Source organism: Symphodus melops (genome assembly GCF_947650265.1).
Source record: "Symphodus melops genome assembly, chromosome: 5".
NCBI classification, from domain to species: domain Eukaryota; kingdom Metazoa; phylum Chordata; class Actinopteri; order Labriformes; family Labridae; genus Symphodus; species Symphodus melops.
The window spans coordinates 16,138,270-16,157,052 of NC_136695.1; the positions used below are offsets into that span (position 1 = coordinate 16,138,270).

Genomic DNA, 18,783 nt, shown 5'->3' on the forward strand with positions numbered 1-18,783 from the left:
CAAGCTAACTTTGTTCACCTTTTTTTGTTTGTAATATTTAATCTCAATCTGTCGTTTTTTCTAGATTTGTAATAAAATATTTTTTGCTTCCTCACATCTTTAATTAAAGCCCGAAATGTAACAAAGCCCACAAACAGCTTTACACTGATAACTGCCCAAAATAATTTCTTACATTTTGGGTCAGTGATTGCATTATGGTGCAGACAAAATATGTTTCTCCTTATAATGTAGCAACTTGTTACGACAACTTGTTTGGGCAAAAAGTTATGACGTTGTGAGCTCGGCTCAGCATTGCATTACATTATCGACACATTTTGAGTTTTGTTACATTTTTTCTAATAACATTTTGGGGTCGTTGTTACATAACATGCCTTTTCCACAGAAAGATCCACGCAGCTGTGTGTCTCTGCTAGGTCCCTACCTTTATTAGGGAGGTTCGCAAGGTAAATGGTTTGGAGACCCCCTGTTGTATGCCTATACTGTGTATGGATTTCGTGTTCATCCTTTTACATGGGATTAAGGCCGCATGTTATCTCCTCAAAGATCGCCAGAGGTCACTGAATCCAAGCTTCACGAGAAGACAGACAGGCTCATGAATATTTGGCTGACACCACCGCGCCGACGCCCCCTCGTGCTACGCCACACCGCCCCTGCATCGCATCGGCTCCCCGGCTGTCGCATCACCGATCTGGGAGGGGCTCCGGTGCTCACTATTGGCTGCTACAGTATTACCGACAGCTTTACGGTAGGGAAGCGGCCCGAGAGGATGAGCGCGGGCGTCTTTCTTTCATCCCTTTTGAAGCGCTGAAAATGATTGTGTTCAGCATGATTTTAAGGGCGCTCTAGCGGATTCGTTTTCTATTTCTTCAGTTTACAACCTCTGAACGGCGGGTTGTTTGAACGGACAACATATGCGCCCGGATGCGCGTGGATACATTGTCTGGACACTGCGAGAGCCGGAGAGGAGCATGTAACAGGGAGACGCGCACCGGCGGCGGCGGCACCACCACCTGACTCTACTTCGCTTCTGGATGTGTTGACTGAACTGTGCTCCTTCATTTGCCTATTATACTCAGCAAAAATGAGCGAAGAAGTGTCAGAGGTTCCCAAAGAGCTGTTGGGTAAGAACAAACACGAATCGTTTGTAGCCATGTGTGCAGACACGAACAATCACTGTCTGATACTTTAATACAGCCGCTGTGTGTGCAGCTTGCATAGCTCCTCAATGAGTTTGCTAGAATCCTTACTGAACTGATGCCATACATATCTGAAAGCCATATTACTGCAAGGGATACATTATTTATAGCAACTAGACCTTTATTTCTAAATGATTGTTTTGCAATGAGGTCCCTTTTCAAATCATACAGGAGCATTAACTAAGCATTGTCTAATGGTGCAACAGTCAAAGCAGAACAGACGGTATACAGTACTCGTGTCGAGACATTAAGTGTTTAAACTGCATTAAAGCCTGAAGCTGTGAATCACGCCATAATGTTGATGAATTAAATGTCTGTACTGTTAAACCTCAACAGCGAGAAGCTAAACAGTACAGGTGTGAGATGCCAGCCTGTCATATATACTTTACATGAATATTTCCTCCACAGTAACCTGTAAATCTCACTCTTTCTCTCCTTTTTTGCCAAATGTCTGCCCTTTTCCTTGTGATTTATTTGTCCAGGTTGTGGACATGCACCTTCAAATCCTGTAGGCTGTTTAGCTCAAGCCCAGGGTTTCTTTGTTTGGCAAAGTAGCTGAGTTTTTGACATCCCAGTGCAATGTTGGATGAGCACAAGCACTTGTAGACACACTCAGGCCTGCAATGTTCTTTTGGCCCAATTTCTTCCTTTTTAAGAGACACAAAGACAGCAGCAGAGTGTAGACAAGGCTTAAAAGAAACTGCCAGGTCATGTAGTCACATGGTCTGGCATTCACTGAGTCATGGAATTTCTCAGCGAATCAGTCGCTTATTTATATCCATCAAAGTATCTGTGGTTTAGTTCTTTATATCCCTGTGACCTCTCACAACAGCACTGGTTTCATGTGGGTTTCTAACCGTAAATATTAAAGTACACATGGCACACTCCTTAAACCTTTTGAGTACTTTTTCAGTTTCAGTGTTGTCATTTAATTCTAGTTACATATTCTGTATATTTTATTTAATCTCCTTATTGGATATTAACAATATTTACATTACGTGAAGTATTCTAATGCAAATACTTTTTGTAAGGATTCCACTTACTATTGCCTCCTTCTGAATTTAACTGTTAGGTCTTTGGGTTTTGAACACTGTCATGGAGTTCACTCAGGCTCAACATTACCTGCATGACCGTTCTCATGATTTTTAGTTCTATTGACAAAAAACAAGAAAAAAAAGAAATTCCAACATGTTGATAAGCTTAAGATCTGTCCCAGGTTTGTTCTGGTTGAACTTCCACTCAGGATTAGAGTCAGTAAATTCTCTTTCTTCATCCCTTTTCCTCAAGGATTTTCCTGATTTGAGGCAGCTAATTTGCCCAACACGTCACTTGAGGAATCGTCTTGTCATGTGGCTCCTGTCTTGTGGTGTTGCCTCAATGAGCTCTGATAACCATGCAGCCATTGTTTGAAACATTCACATTCAGCATTAGACAAGACCAGTGTGCTATCAGAACATACAAGACGTTTCAGCTCGATGGATCAGAAGAGGACGCAAACAGTAGAATATTAACATGTTTAAGTTCTTAATGGACATTTGATGGAAATGTGTCCTTAGACGTTGTACAAGGAGAAGACAAAAGAGTTGAACGTCAACATTATATCATGTCTTGAAAACACTTTCCTGTTTGTGATAAGAAGCAGAAGAGTGGCCCATCAGAGTTCAACTGGCAGTTGCAGCTGTACATCTTTTGAAACAGTTATTATTGGTGTTATGCTGTGTAAACAAAACAGGAAACGTTTAAGAGTTGGACACGTATTTCCTCAAGGATGTAAAAATACTGCTTGTAAACATGTTTCAATTGTAAGAGAGGGATGTGCTGAAGCTATAGAGGCACCATTCAACAAGAGGGTTCAGATTCAGGAGTTAGTGAAAGTGTGTGACTGTGATCCTGTATTTGCTGTTAATCTATTTTAGAATGAGACGGGATGGACGCAAGTTATGTGTGTCTTATGTGATTTCTTTGAAATACATAAATGTGGATTTTAGTTGAGTAAAGAGGTTTACATGCACTTATAAGTCACATCTCTATATATCTTGTAATGTGTTAAACTCAAGACAAACGTGGACTGACCGAGGGTCCAGAGTAACTTCATAGGCTTTGTTTGAGCTTTATCACAGGCCCAAACTTCTCCCATTGGCTTACCTTCCACATGCACAAGTCCCCGGTGTCATGTTTGTGAAACCTATTGGCGTTATTTAAGAAACAGGTCAGCTTTCTAGTAAAAGTTCAACCCCTGTCGCAATTTTTAAAGAATGAGCAGGAAAATTAAATCAGCAGAAAATGATATATGAGAGCGTGTTAGGAACTTTTCTGCCTGGAGCTAAAAACGGCTGAGGATCATAAAAAAAAAATCCTAGGTTTCATTTTGTGTAAAAACTCATCTGAGACCTGTCTGTCACTTATTGGGTGTATGGAGGTTTGCTCCACTTTTAGAGACGATGCAGTGAAACAGCACATTTTCAGCAGAGTTCATTTAGCAAAGCTGGAAGAAGAACTAATTTGCGCTTTTCCATAATTATTTGTTTCACTTGGATTTGTTGATGGTTTAAGGACACGTGTGTGTGGCTTTGCCTATTTTTTAGAGAACCATCTAGTCCTCGCTCACTGGTCACAGTCAACAACCAAAACCATAAGAGTTAGAGGTTCTAATGAGCTATTTTCTCCAGATTTGAAAAACCTTTATTTCTTAATTTTCTCATTTTTTTTTCTTAATAAAACTAATGCCAAAAATGTTTTTTCATGTGCAGATGTTCTGTGTCTTATCCTCTCCTTATTTCATCTCCTATGCTCCTTTGTGCAGAGAGTGTGAGGGATGCGGTGGGCAGGAAGGTGAAGCTGTCGCTAAGGAAAAGAGTCAAATTGGAGATCAAAGGAGACAAGACGGAGAACAGAGTGCTGGTGAGTCGACTCTTGTTGCTTCCAAGCTACTTCTTCATTAAGGGGAGTTTAATCTGCCAGTGCTTTTGCCCTACATTTCTCTGCTCTTGAAAAACACTGTTTTCATTTAAAACCATGGCGCTCTTCTCTCTCTTATCTTCAGACATTCATTATTTTAACCTTCCCAGTCTCACTTTGATTTTCTGCAAATCAAAGAAAAACAGATTGGTAGACGTGGTGTCAGTATCACCCTGAGCATTTCTTGTCTCATTTAGTCCGAGTGTTTGAATGAGCTCAGCTGAGCGAGCAGTGGCATTGTAGAAAACGTCCTGTTAGAAACGATTCCAAACTGTTTCCAAAAACCATCGTGATCTCTATCCTGCTGGTCACTTTCACTTTAAGTGGAACCAGCTTCAGGAGTCATTATTCATGAATTAGAAGGTTTTATAAAGCACTGCTGGTGAGTATGTCTGTAAGGTTTACAGGTTGTCTCCAGACTCTTTTGCAACTTGCAAAAGGAAATGAATGCCATGGACGAGGACACACCTAGTTACGTATTGAAGCACTAAAACTCCCAGGAAACACGTTAATCTCATGCCTGATGATTATTGAGCGTCGTTTTCATTTTTTGGTGTGCGTGTGTGAATGTTCACATTCATGACGCTCAAAGACATGACATGTTAGCTCTGATTTCTAAGCAAATTTGTTGACTTTTCTTCGTGTCATGCCAAAGAAATCCAGTCACCTCTTCGTGTGTGTCTGTAGTCCAGGTGGAAATAGCAGCTCAGATCATTTACTGCCAGCCCCTGAGCAGTAAGTCCATTGGATGCTGAATAATTAATACCTGGTAGATCATTAAAAATGCATATTGGCTCATCTGGGCCTTAAAACAGATCAGAGGAGGACAATAGTTAAGACGGTCTAATTCTTTCATTAAATCCTTGTCGAACAGGCGACGCCGTTTGATCGTCGAGTCACGCTTTCTGTTGAATCTGTGCAATGTTTAACATGCGTTAGTGAGAGCGTGAAAACGGAAAGGAACCTTTTACTTATATAACTCTCAGCGGAATGAGAAGCTTTTAGTTATTCAGCTCTGTGAGGAAGATAAGAAAAAAGAAGTTTGAAAAGCTTTCTGAAAAGGCCTTCAGAGTAGAAATATGTCTGCTTCAGGACATTCACAGAACTATCAGATTGGCCTGTGGGCATTTTTAACGTTTATCTCCAGGCATTTGTCACTGTAGGAGCTGACATTTTTTTATGTAAGGACAAAAGCAGAGGAAAGGAGGAGCTTAACCCTCATCTCTTTTGCTTGAAATGATCTGAGAGCACGCAAAGCTGAGAGGAGGAAGAAAACGTATTCTATCCAAGGAAATTTCTCTTGTCAGATTGTGCTAACACATTAACACTTGATGCCAATATTATAGTCAAATCTGCTAATGTTATGTTTACTGCTACTGTTGTATAGAATAGCTAGGGCACCTCTGACAAGTACACCAAGTTTCGCCGTAAGTGACATGGTGATATTGCTAGCACCCCATGCCATTCTTCTGCATGATAGGCTTGGTTGTCCATACCATCCATTTTCCTGCAAAGTCTTTAATTGATTTAAACTTTCCTGGTGAGAGGTTTTGTTTGAAGTCGTCTGTCCTTATCACGTGAATTACTGTACTGCCATGCACTGCGTAACGTAAAAGCAAACCTCAGCACAAGTAGTTGAAGCCACGCAAGGAAAAATCTGTTATATAGTTTTATTAGTCCACTATCATGTCAGTCAAAATAGCTGGAGACAAGCCAATACTCATAAGTCGTTCAAAGTGAATTGTTAACTGCTATTTATTTTATTATTTTTTTGGCCACTGTGACCAAACCCGTCCCGACCCTGAACATCATTCATAAATTTCAACTTGTTTGGTTCTGAAGGGCCCTGACATGTTTGGGCTGACTATCCACCCTTCAACATGGATGTAGTTCTGAGCAGCTTCTCAATACTGTAAACAGCTTATATTCAGAGCGGCTACAATTATTAGAATAAATTATGATCCAACTTAAAGGCTACAAAAGATTTGCCGGAGGGTAGTTACAGAAGAACTCTTCCAGGTATATTTTTGTTGATGTTGGATATGATTAAAGGTTGCACAGAAATTAGCCTCGTTTTGGGATCTTTGCTTCAGTTGCATCTCATCACCCGCTGAAAAATGAACCAGATTAAGATGGCATATTCAGATATCCATCCATGTCGCTGATATCCCAAAAAAAGTTTTTTTGTTGTTTAGATGCATAGTGCAGCAACTGTGTTGACTTTGTAAACTCTGGAAGGATTAAAAACTAGTATTTTAGAATCTGGTTCAGTCATGTGCTAAGTTTGGGCCGAACTCTTTTCACATGATTATGACAACAATTTGTCCATGTAGGAGCTGGAAACAGAGAACAGAGGCTAGTAGTGCACACATTGATATGAAACAATGCAAAGGAGTGGGAGTCAGTACTGGGAAGTGAGGAATTCCAGTGGAGTGGTTCTGGTATTCCAGACGCAGAGCATGAGAATGACTCGGTGAGTTTGTATCAACGCTTCACTTGACCGCACTGAACAAATAAACCTCTGTTTGCTGTTCTGCACAGATGCAGGGTTTGAGAAACGGATTATGGAGGAAATGGCTCTGACTGAACACAAATGTGTCAATGACTTTCAGCCTGCAAACATTGTAGTATCTCATGACGAGAGAATTACATACACTTAGGTTTATTTGCGAACAGATGTGAAGTAAAATGATCCCTCCTCTGATTTTACACAAAACTATCAGGTCTCTGAGAGTTGGAGAAAATCTTTTGTAGGTTTTATAAGAGGCCTTTTGAAATGTAAAAATAACCCAAGATGACGTTCTCTGCTCGAGCTTGAGCGCTCAAATATTTAAAGCAAAAGAAGAGGTACAAACTGTATGCTGGAGTTGGTTTTTCCCTTTTCAAGAACGGTCTAGAAGATTTAGCTCACGTGCCAGTGTGGGATGTTTAGATCCAGCTGACTGAAGTTTGAGAATGATAGGAAACCATGACAATCCGCTTTAAGTTCAGTCTATAATGACTTTATTTAACACTGATCAGAAAGACAATAAAATGACTAAAATAATAATAAACACAACTGCTTTTTTTTTTTTTTTAGCTTCTTTCTTCAATTACCTGCTCTATTGTTTTTTTTATTTAACATTGTTCTTTTTCACTCACTAGCAAGGGTAATGACATTGAGTTAGTTAGAATGTGATTATAGATAGAATATTCTACATTATCTTCCTTTGTAAGACAGTCCAGATTTGATGTTATTAGTTGACTTTTATTGAACATCTCCTGTCAGCTCCCTGCAGCCACATACATTAAAGAGCTGGTTTTACTGCAGACAGTACTGGGAGTTTACCTACATTGTAGGAGACACGCGTGATGAAGGGAAAAATATGGTGATCTCCTTATCGGTTTGCCTGTCTGTCAAACACATAAAGCTTTCTCACGTTTTTCCCCCACCAAGCTTCTCTCAGCCTGGGAGTGGAGCTCTACAGTGCCCGAGGCGTCTCTTAAGCACACTAAAGCCTGATTGATACAGTCGTCCACCTCCTTTGAAGACGGAGGGATAAAGGACGTAGAGACAATAACTTCAGTCCATCAAACACACCATGGGAAGGGAGAGAGAGGAGAAGAGGGTGGAGGAAAGAGTGAGAGGAAAACGGGCAGTGACGCGTACTGTACATGACAGGGGAGATGAATGGGGGAAAAAAAGAAGATGCAGGAAACCATCTGGGTGTTTAAAACTTCAAGTTTTAAGGAAAGATGTTACCATAGAAATCATTTGAAGCTTTACAGACAATACAGCTAACTTTTTGAATGTAAAAATATTTGATCAAAATGTAGAGATATTTGAACATTTATACTTGGGTAAATTAGTGATAATGTTTCTCATCCAAACAAATATCCTAAACTAATAAAAGAATCAGTGTTTCAACTCATCGAGATACACATTTTATGGCAATCATGAACTCTTGATCCAGAGCAAAATATCTCCACAACTATTACTGTAGATGGACTACCATACATTTCAAAATAGTCCATCACAGTCCAAGATGAATATGAACCATATTTATTTCTAGATAAAAAATAAACAACTGTTGGATGGATGGCAGATGGAATTTGGTGCAGATGGTGGTGGTGACCAAGCTTTACTTTGATCTGCTTACTTTTGTCAATTACCATCAGCAACATAGGCTCCCTTCTTCAGTGAAGTAAGTTCTCAGAGAGCAGAGGAATATCAACAGAAAACTTTGGAATAAATTATTTTTCCAGACATGGGGCAACTTATTTTCTTGTCTAATAGCAGCTCAAGATTTCCATTAAAATAACTGTATATCCACCAGGGCAACTTGTACAATTAATTTATTTGTATTTATGATTTCCATGTAATGAACCCTTCTGACATTGGTCACTCCCTTTCTTTTGCTGACCGTGTTCACTTTTATATTATTGCATCTCCAAATCGTCAATCGTGATCAACACAAACTCAGACTAAAGCTCCCAAAGGAGGATTTCCTCTGGTTTTGGTGACCTGAATTTGTAAATTAAAATGAAATGCCTTGATGTACTGTATGTTGAATTAAATGGTAAGAGTGTAAGAAAAGCTATTAGAGAAAATTAATGAAATATATATATTTTTTTTAAATCCCTGGAGCTTTCAATTCAACCATCCTGTCTAAAGTTGTTTTAGTGCTGATGAGAGTACTTAAAACATGTACTCTTTCATGTCAGACCCTGAAGTTTAACATGGGAAACCCTGTACCTGCTGAACAGAGCAGCCTGACTCATGTTATCTCCCTGAGGGATTATAGTGCTTCCTCTTGTCATGTATCGGTGTAACTCATTCACAGATCCTTGAATCCCATTTAAACTCTAACACTCGAGGGTTGACATAGTGTTGGCTTTCATCTTGATCTCTTGGTGTGAATAAGGGTAAGTGTATGGTGTGTGCTTGTCCCAGTCAGAGACTGTCACCGACGGTTCACTGCTTTATCGCCTCTCATTGTTTGCTTTGTGTTTGGAAGTGGCAGCACAGAGAAAACGCAGAGCGAAACAAATCTGCACATCAACACAAATACACCTAGTGTAGCACAGATTTATGCCTTATTTTATAGAGTGCCACCATGTTTGTAGTTTTAATGAAGTTGCAATCATCAGAGTTTTAACTGCTAAACAAGGAGTTTCAGTAAAAGATATGCAGGACTGTTTTCACACGATTTAAAGCAATTTTCTTCTTTAAATCAAACATGTTATCCCAAAATACACACAGCTCACAGCTTTCAGTTCAATTTGACAACAAGAAACTTGACTTTCATTGCATTTACATTGAACTACATACAATTACTCCCAGGTCTATGTCTATCAAATACTTAACTATGCTTCAAAGTGCTCTGTTATCATCCATGATGCTGAGTTAATTATTAATATAATTGGGATCACATTCAAAACTAACCAGGCAGAGCAACTGTGTCAAACAGGTCTCAGTTTCCGTGCCGAGTTTAAACCACAGAGCTGTCTTTAATGGTCTGTGTTGTCAACTGAAAGCATTTTTTGTGGCTCAGAATTTAAAAGTAAGTTAGTGCTTGAAATTTTACTTTTAAAGAAGCAACATGTAAGATATCTAGCAAGTCAAATCATGAATTTAAACTTCAGTACCACTTTTAAACACAACTGTACGCGTCATAGTAAAATATTTCTCCTTTAAGCTTTAAAATTAGGTATGCTCTCAACCGTAATTTCAACAGAAATACTTACAAAACACGAGACCTTAGAATTGATGTACAAGTTCTAGGAGAATATTGTGTGAAAATGCTTTTGGATCTTTCAAACCCTCACTGGCAGCATGTGTAGGAAAACAACTCAGTAACTGTGGTGAGCATTTAATTCACCTTCTTGCATGGAGCCGACCGTGTCAAATATAGTTCAGTCCAGCTGGGGAACATCAGCGGTGACTGGGTTCCTCCCGCACACAGATCTAAATTTGAAAATGTTTTTAAAAAATTGTGTTTTGGGGCAAAACAATCTCATTTGTTCCACTTGTTTGCTTTCAGATCAAACGGAGCCAAGCGTTATCTCCTCATGTATTTAAATGAGATGAGAAAAAACCTGAAATACACTCCACTGTGATTCCTCTCAATGTGAGGCTGATTCACTGTGTCATACTGTGACCAACTCAACCACAGCTGTGTTTCAGAGCGAAAAAGCTGGTCAAGCTTAGTCAGAGAGTCTAATTTTAGCAGGCTGTGAATCCAAAATACTGCATTCAGACAGTTTTTTGTTTGTTTTTATGAGTGAGTTTAAAGCCTCTACAGCAGGTTAATTGGCAGGAATTTACTGTTGTGTGCGAGTGTTTCTCTCTGTGTTGTGCACTGGGCAAGCAGCACATTTCCCTTAACTGTCTGTCAGCACTTTATTGCATAGCACCAGACGCAGCAACTGCACAAACTGAGTGAAATTGGCGACCAAAAGGAGCGCTTGCAGGTTTACTTTTGAATGAACCCCTCCGTCTGCCTTCCTGTGGACGGTCAAGAATTGTAAAACGCTCGTAAAATAAAGCAAAAAAAAAAAGTATTTCAAAACATAGCGATGTTTAAATAGTTGACATCAGCTAACATGGTCTCATCAGAGCTCACCTATGGCCTATGGGAAAGAGATACTGCTTGCTGTTCTCAGATTGATGTTGAACACACACATTATGTCCTTTTGTTTTCCTGTCATCCGCTGAGTATCATTTGGTCTCGCGCTGTTTTGTAACTTGTGAATTGGGGTCTTCTTTTAATAGCAAGCCGTTGCTTGTTTCCAGGAGGTGACAATGTGCGACAAAAGCCTCCCTGGAGAGATATTAAAAAGTCACTTAGCCTGCCTCCTTGTAAGCTCCGCCCACAGTCATTCATCTTAATTATCTCATAGGTCAGGGTCATTGTCACTCAGAAAGTCTAATTAATATATTTGACCCTGCCTGAGGTCACTTGATAGGTTTGGTTTTTATAATCTGGTAGTGTTTGCTCCGAACATTTCTGGTATCATCAAATTTTAAAAAGAAGAACCTAAGCTCAATTCTACATTATTTTTTTTGGAAGATTTCTTCTAAATCTGCGTATTTTTTTTCAGCATATATATACTGAACTGGTCCCATAGTCTTAGTTGGTTGGTGTGTGTTTAAAGGGGGGGTTAGGTCCTACAGTGCTGAGGCCTGGTTTATAAAGTGTTACTCTGCTCTCATTGGATATATTTTAATGGGGTTTATAGGTCACAGCCACAGTCAGCATTGATTAGAAGATAATGACATCTGTGTGCACAGTGTCATAGCAAAAAAAACCTACAATCGGGTCTAATCGATAGTCATGTTTCCTGTCAAAACATTTAAGTGTTCAAAATGACACCCTTCTCTTCTTTAATGCTGATATTCTTATGGCCTGTATGTTAAAATGTTCTAATTTTGAGGATTATTCACGTCGTGAGTTTATACTGAGCGATCGATACAGATCAGCTTGTATGTTGTCAGTGAGTCTCCGTCACAGACATTTGTCGGCACTCCTGCAGCTCTTCTTCATGTAACTGCTCTGACTCCTCTGGTGGTGCCGTCTTATGCTTTTGTCACATGGTTGCTTTTTATGGTGTCAGTTTGCAGTTGATGTAGCTTCCCAGTTTTATATCTGCCTTCTGGAAACTGCTAACCTTACGCCTTCCTCCGCCGTTTTTTAATGGATGTCATTATATTGTTTATATATAGCCCATGTCCAGTCTTACATGCATCATTTTTTAATGCATTTCACAGAGCTGAGAGTGGCTTCAAACCCCGTTAAAAAAAAAAAACCCTTTCTATGTGTGGCTGTTCCCATCATGAGGGTCCATTTTGACTGATCAGCAATTTTAATTGAAACTGAATCTATGTTTTTTCCTGAATTGATTTTGTTTGAATCCTTTCCCCTTTGATTTGATAAATGTTTGGATAAGAGGGTTGTTACTTAACTTAAGAAGAAATCTCATTCATGATTATCATTGTAATCAGTGTTCAGCTCTGCATGTATTTGTGTGTGTGTTTTTAGCACCGTCTGATGTTATCTACCCACTCCAGTGGGGAACCCAGGGTAGTGCCAACATCAGCCCAGAATAAAATCGCCCCCTCCCTTTTCCCTCCTCCCTCCTCTCTTCTACCTTCTCCGCCTTTGTCCTTGTTATTCCTTTCTTCTTCTTGTGCTTTCTCTGTCTAACCTGTGTGTGTGTGTGTGTGTGTGTGTCCGTCCTTGACAAAGCATTTTCCTCCAGTTTGAGGAGGTTTTCCACTTTTTCTTTGTTTTCTTCCTCCATCCTTGCTCGCTTTTCACTCCTCTGGTTTTCACTCTTTCATCTCTCTGTGGTCTACAGTGATATCCTGTTTACCCAGAAACCTTGGAACACCATCACATAGCCACACACCCACATCCACACCCAAACACACACGCACGCAGACACACACACACACACACACACACACACACACACACACACACACACACACACACACACACACACACACACACACACACACACACACACACACACACACACACACACACACACACACACACACACACACACACACACACACACACACCCTCCCCATTGTGTCTGGCTGGCATGCTGATAAATGAATGAACCCTTGTGCTTATTCCTTATCACTGTATCCTTAACACACACACACACACACACACGGTTCTGAAGGCTTGATGTTGACCCCCTCTCCCCATCACTCTCACCAGTATCGAGTTCAAAATCCAATTTTAGTCTGCGCTTTCCCACCTGGACTATAATCTTAATCTAAAGGCACAGTCATTTAACCGCCCTGCCTGCTCACTTCATGCTTGTAGGAGAGTCAGTGATTCCCATGCAGCATATAGGGACATTTTTAAATGACCGTTATTAATGTTACTTTGTTCATCAAAAAACATTATTCACTTAGAGGACAACTATTGTCACTTTAGCGCTTGATAAGTGTTTCCATTTGAATGATCTTATTTTTTGAAAACATTGTAAATAATATTTTACACAATGATTTCTTTTTTTTAAATAAAGCCCTGTACATTTAGAATAAAAAATAATAATAAAAAAGCCTGAAATGAATCATAATCAGACACCACATTTATTCCAGCTCTCTGCAGCTGTGGTCTGATGGCACTAGCCAATCAAATCATTTCAGGAAGTACCACACTCAGCTGCCTTTTGTTCCCCTCTGCGCTCCCCTCCTCAGCAGTAAAACACATCATGATGAGCAGGGCAGCAATAAAACAAAATTGATGTCTCCCTCCTAAAGCTGTCCTTGGCTGCGGGTGCAGATTTGGGAGGATATGCGTGGCTGCAGGGGAGGCTTTTTGCTCCAAAATAGGATATCCATAATGTGGAAAGAAAAAAGCAGCATGACTCCTGACAAAGTGATCAGCAGATTGTGTGTTTGGCATTTTTAGACGTGTGCTGTTCATTGATGATGCTCTGAATCCTGCAAACAACACAGTGAATATTGCGACTCTGTTATTTTTCTTTTTGTGCTGTATACTGTAATGCTGTTTTTTTTTTTTTTTTAATGGAGGATCCAGGTTTGTTTTGTCTTGTTCTAACAGATTACCAGATTATAAATCCCATGAGCTGAACCGTGCTGCACTATGAAAGACAATACTCACTGTATGATGTGGTTTTGGTGCAGTGTGTCTTCAGACATCACAAAACCAAACCTCAGCTGCACTGTCAGCAGCTTGTCTTGGCAGCAGAGAACTGACGTATTGAAAAGCAAATGATATCTCTGCTTTAGTTAACAGGGTCTGGAGGATTTCTTTTCTGGGAACAGATTGAGTTTGGGTTTGTCTTTACAGCAGTTCCCACCTGACTAAGGTTTCTTTCCTAGTTTTCCTTCTCCATCATCACAGATAAGTGTTTTGGTCTGAGACACAATTTCCTCTGCAGGCATATGGCAAGAAAACACAACACAAGAGTTAGCTGTGCAGCTGAGGGGGATTATCAGTCTGTGTTTGGGGTTGAGTAATGCTGGTTTTATTGCTGTATAGAAAGTACAGTTTCTTTTAATTCTTGAAATAAACCATGGCAGCAGCTTTGATTTCTTTCACACAACACTGATTACAATGATAATCATGAACCAGTGTGCACATTACTAAGTTTCTGTATGCATCGTTTATTCAGAACTTCCTGGCTAGATGAAGGTTAATGGGGCCAAAGGGCTGATGCCATTGGTTGGATGCTTCATGAGACATCTATTGGTGTCTGATTAACCCCCAGAAAGCCACAATGAAAAAAAAAAAGAACTATTTAATGCTTTAAAAATGTCCCTAAACTACAGAAAGGTGAGAGTTGTGCGTTATTAGATGTGTTTAATGATTTCAAGGAGTAACATTTATATAATTTACGTCAGGTCTACCAACTGATCTCCTGTCAAGAGCAGGGATTGTGAAGGGCTACTGTAAACACTCCTGGTTTGCAGTTCTTCCTACGGACACACTCTAAGAATAAAGGAAAAGGTACATTTTAATAGGGACCGTAAGTAGACCGTATAGAGCTTACCTTGCAAAACTACCATGCACTTTTTCTGCTCTGTATGTTATTTCTGCTGCCTGTTGAACAGCAGCCTGGAGTATTGCTCATCTCTTACACAGTGTTACACCATCCATGATTATTCATCGAATAAAGCACAGCTGTGTGTTTGTGTGTACTCCGATCCATTGTCTCTACATACAGTACACACAAAAGCACAAGCGACCTGCATATTCAGATATTCTGTATATTCAAGTTTAACAATAGTAGAAGTACAGTAGTAACAGTTGTGGGATGACTCTCCGATGTACACTTCACTTTTCTTCATGGTGCAGTCTATCTGGCTGGCACTCAAATTGAGATAAGATGACAGAGAGCCAGGTTGCAGCTAAAGAATGGGGGGGGGGGGAAACAACTCTCTTCCATGTAATAGATTTTCTGTGCAGGAAAGGCTCAATTATCCCACTCACACATTTCACATATGAAAGGCTGACACAAAGAACGTATTTTGGAGTTCAATGATCTACAAAGCACACTTTTTCCCAATTTAAATATTCTGTAAATACAGAGCTTGAGCATATTTAGCTAGTAACAGTTGGGTAAGGAGGACATTTCAAATTAAGGAAAAAGAATGAGGGGAAAAGTTTAAAATATAGTATATTCAGAATAGAGTGATTAGAGAACACTTCCCTTCATTAAATATCTTCCTCTCTGATTGGATTTAAATCTTGGCTCCTTATCAGCAGAACAGCACTTAAAATCTATCTCCTTCCAGCTCTTCTAATACACTCTCTGTCTCCCTGGTGTCCACTCTGCTCGTCTCATCGTCTCATCGTCTGATCTCTCTTTCTCTCTCTCTCTCTTTCTCTTTCTCTCTCTCTCTCTCTCTCTCTCTCTCTCTCTCTCTCTCTCTCTCTCTCTCTCTCTCTCTCTCTCTCTCTCTCTCTCTCTCTCTCTCTCTCTCTCTCTCTCTCTCTCTCTCTCTCTCTCTCTCTCTCTCTCTCTCTCTCTCTCTCTCTCTCTCTCTCTCTCTCTGTGTGTGTTTCCTGCATTGCCTTAAAGATAAGCTGCAGTTACTGTGCTGTGTTGACAGTTTGCTGCGAGAACATCGTGAGTCATTAATGTAACACGCAGTCATATATGCACATGCAGGATGTGCTACTATTAGTTATGCAATAAAGAGTCTGTATCAGCAGCAGTGTGGGGAATAATGTCATCATGGCTGTGTTATTTTCATTTTACTGTTTTAGCGATGCTGCAACATATGACTTCATATTCCACATCAGCTCCTGTCCAAAACGATACAAATAGTCACCAATAGGGATGTGAAGATTAATCGCGAGGTAGTTAAAAATCGATTCAACGGTGTCAATGTGTTTACATCGGTACTCGCAGCAACATCGTGAGCATCGGCAGCTGTAGAGCAGAGGAGGTTCGTTGTAATAAGCTATGTAGCCAAACCATACTGCCAAGCCAGTTTGTAGCCTCGCTCGCCCAAATAAGTGCAAGAGCCATAGAGATTACGAGGTGCATTGGTGTTTTCATCAACAAAAAATAAATAAAGTAAAGGAATCTTTTTCAGTCTCATTTTGTAAAATAAATTGTGAGAGAATCGTATCATGAATCATATTGTATCGGGAGTGTCATGAATCGTTACATCCCGAGTCACCAACATTTTCCTATCTAACTTTCTACTTTCCGATCTATCCTTAGACCCACAAAAAAAGATGCTTTACCAAATAGGAGGACCCACATATCCCCTATTCTAAAAGAACTTCACTGGCTGCCACTGTCCTTTAGGTTCAGGTTTAAAATCCTGGTTCTGGCTTTCAGAGCCTTGCATGGTCAGGCTCCCTCTTACCTTAGTGAGCTGATCCAGCCTTACGCTCCTGTGCGAGCGCTGAGGTCTATGGATCACAATCTGTTGAAGGTCCCTCGAGCTCATTATCGCACTAGAGGTGACCGGTCTTTCTAGGTTGTTGCGCCGAGGCTCTGGAATGAACTTCCGCCATCTTTGCGCTCAATTGTTTTCAGTTGACACTTTCAAGCAAGAGTCCAGGCTTTTAATTAGCCTCTTTTAGGGCTGCCATGATCTTTGTACTGTCAGTATATTGCGTGTGATATTTTAACCCTGTTTGTGAAGCACTTTGTGGCCTCTGCCTGCGAAAAGTGCTATATAAATAAAATTGACTTACTTACCATATAAACGAGACGTATTAGCTAACCATTATGTTTAAAAGCTACTACCAGGGAAATGTTGCCCATTTCTTTTTAACATTCTGTCTTTTGATAAATCATATAAACATTTGTTTTCACTGTTATCAGTGGACACCACTCATACAATATGTTCTTTTGGTTTTGAAGTTTCTTTTAGCTACATGGTAATCACAGTTAGCTTCCCCATTCATTTATAAGGCGCAGAGAAAAGGGGAAAATGTTAACTTAGCTCTGTTTAAGATCAAGTCTCACAGGTAGAGGACCTAGACTTTATGGAAATGTATTCTTGTTGTCCTCACACTGAGTTGGTTTCTGAGGAGGCATTATAAAACCCAACAATGACGGTTGCTATCCAGAGATGGAGTGAGGGCTGAAGGAAACATGCACATCTAACCTGTATTGCTCATCATTTAGCATACATATTCCAAATATTATAAACAAAGCCAACACTTTCATGTCATGATTCAGCTATGGGCCTGCCTGTCAGCCACACCCATAATTAATACAATTTTGAATACCCTCCCCAGTTAAATAGTTTAAACATAAAGAAATGAGCTGGAGAGACGGTCACCGTTTCTTGGACCAGGTTGTGAAAGTATTTATTTCTGCTCGTTTGGGCATTTCAGCACGGGACATAATGGGGGAGCTTGGTTTTGTACAATTGCAGTTTTTTGCACTTCTATATTGCAAAGTTAAGCTTCCTGTTTGATATGTAAGATGCTAGTTTTGTTCTCAATTGAAGTCTGCAAGAAAGCAAATGAATGTATTTCAAGTGCGGTGAAGCTTCTTCAACCACAAGAAGTTGTTGGAGCGCTGGCAGATCGCATTTTGAGGTTTGTTTGGCCACCAAGATGGTTAAGGGGGGAGAAGTGAAATAGTCAGATAAATCTTCATAATGGAGTGTGAAAGCCCCCCAAGACAGGATTGGGTTCCTTTGGCTGTGCTGCCACAGCTGAATGAGAGAAGATGAAGCAGGGCTCTGTGCTGTTTCAGTTCCAGCACAGATTCTGCTTCTTTGTCAGCGTGTGTGTGTGTGTCTGTGTGTGTGTGCGTGCATGCATGTGTGTGTGTTCAGAGGCTGTAAACTCATTGACATTCTCAGTGCAGGCTTTGGCACTGCTGTGTGTCTCTTTAATGTGTGAGAAGCTGTCTGTCAGTTAGTGTGTGTTATTATGCATTCACAAATGTGTGTGTGTGGCAGCATTGGCTAACTGTTACCATAGAAACTTGTAAGTGTGAAGGTGCATGTGGGGTTGGGTCAAATGAAGGTGGAGTTTACAGTCTGACAGATGAAAAGATAATAAGAGAGAGATAATTCAGTGAATGGACACACACAAACAAACAGAACAGATGTATGAGTCTATTGCTGACGCTATAATGGGTCTGAGATTCTGTCAACTTTTTCTCTTGGTGTGTTGGGAGCAGAGCTGGACACGCGTCAGTTAATCAGTTAAATATTCTAAACCCATTTAGATGACCTCATGTACTCCTGACTGTCTAAAGAGACAGACGACCCTGTTGTTATCAGTTTTCATAACTAACACTTATGTATCATATGAAGGGCAGAGAAAGAAAGTCCTGATTGGCCAAAGGAGGTGTCAATCAAAAGGTCAGAGTATGTATTAGTATGAGGACAGTCGACCTTCAGACAAAAAGAAAATTGAATTGGAAAAGTCACGTTTGTTTCTTGGTGGTCTGACTGAAGTGTAGATTGTGGCTCCCATGGTCAGAATCACAAGAATTGTAGCTTTCCAGCAGTGTCGGGCATGAGTGACAGTCTGTAAAGACAAACATGTGCACATTACTAAGTTTCTGTATGTATCCTTTATTTAGAACTTCCTGGCTAAATAAAGGTTAATGTAAAGAACAGCAGAGAAAACACAGCCCACGAGGCAGGTAATCTTCACATTATTAAAATCTA

At 40.1% G+C, this 18,783-nt stretch overlaps 1 protein-coding gene across 4 annotated transcripts in view; it reads left to right on the forward strand.

The window, feature by feature from the left end:
* The first annotated feature begins 644 nt into the window (after positions 1 to 644).
* The window catches only part of carmil1 (capping protein regulator and myosin 1 linker 1), a 62,833-nt gene continuing 44,694 nt past the window's right edge, over positions 645 to 18,783 (forward strand). For all 4 annotated transcript variants that reach the window (XM_079344970.1, XM_079344971.1, XM_079344972.1 and 1 more), the window contains exons 1-2: positions 645 to 1,121; positions 4,000 to 4,097. In XM_079344970.1, coding sequence (XP_079201096.1) covers positions 1,082 to 1,121; positions 4,000 to 4,097 — 138 coding nt within the window. In that variant the 5' untranslated portion in view covers positions 645 to 1,081. The remainder of the gene's footprint in view (positions 1,122 to 3,999; positions 4,098 to 18,783) is intronic.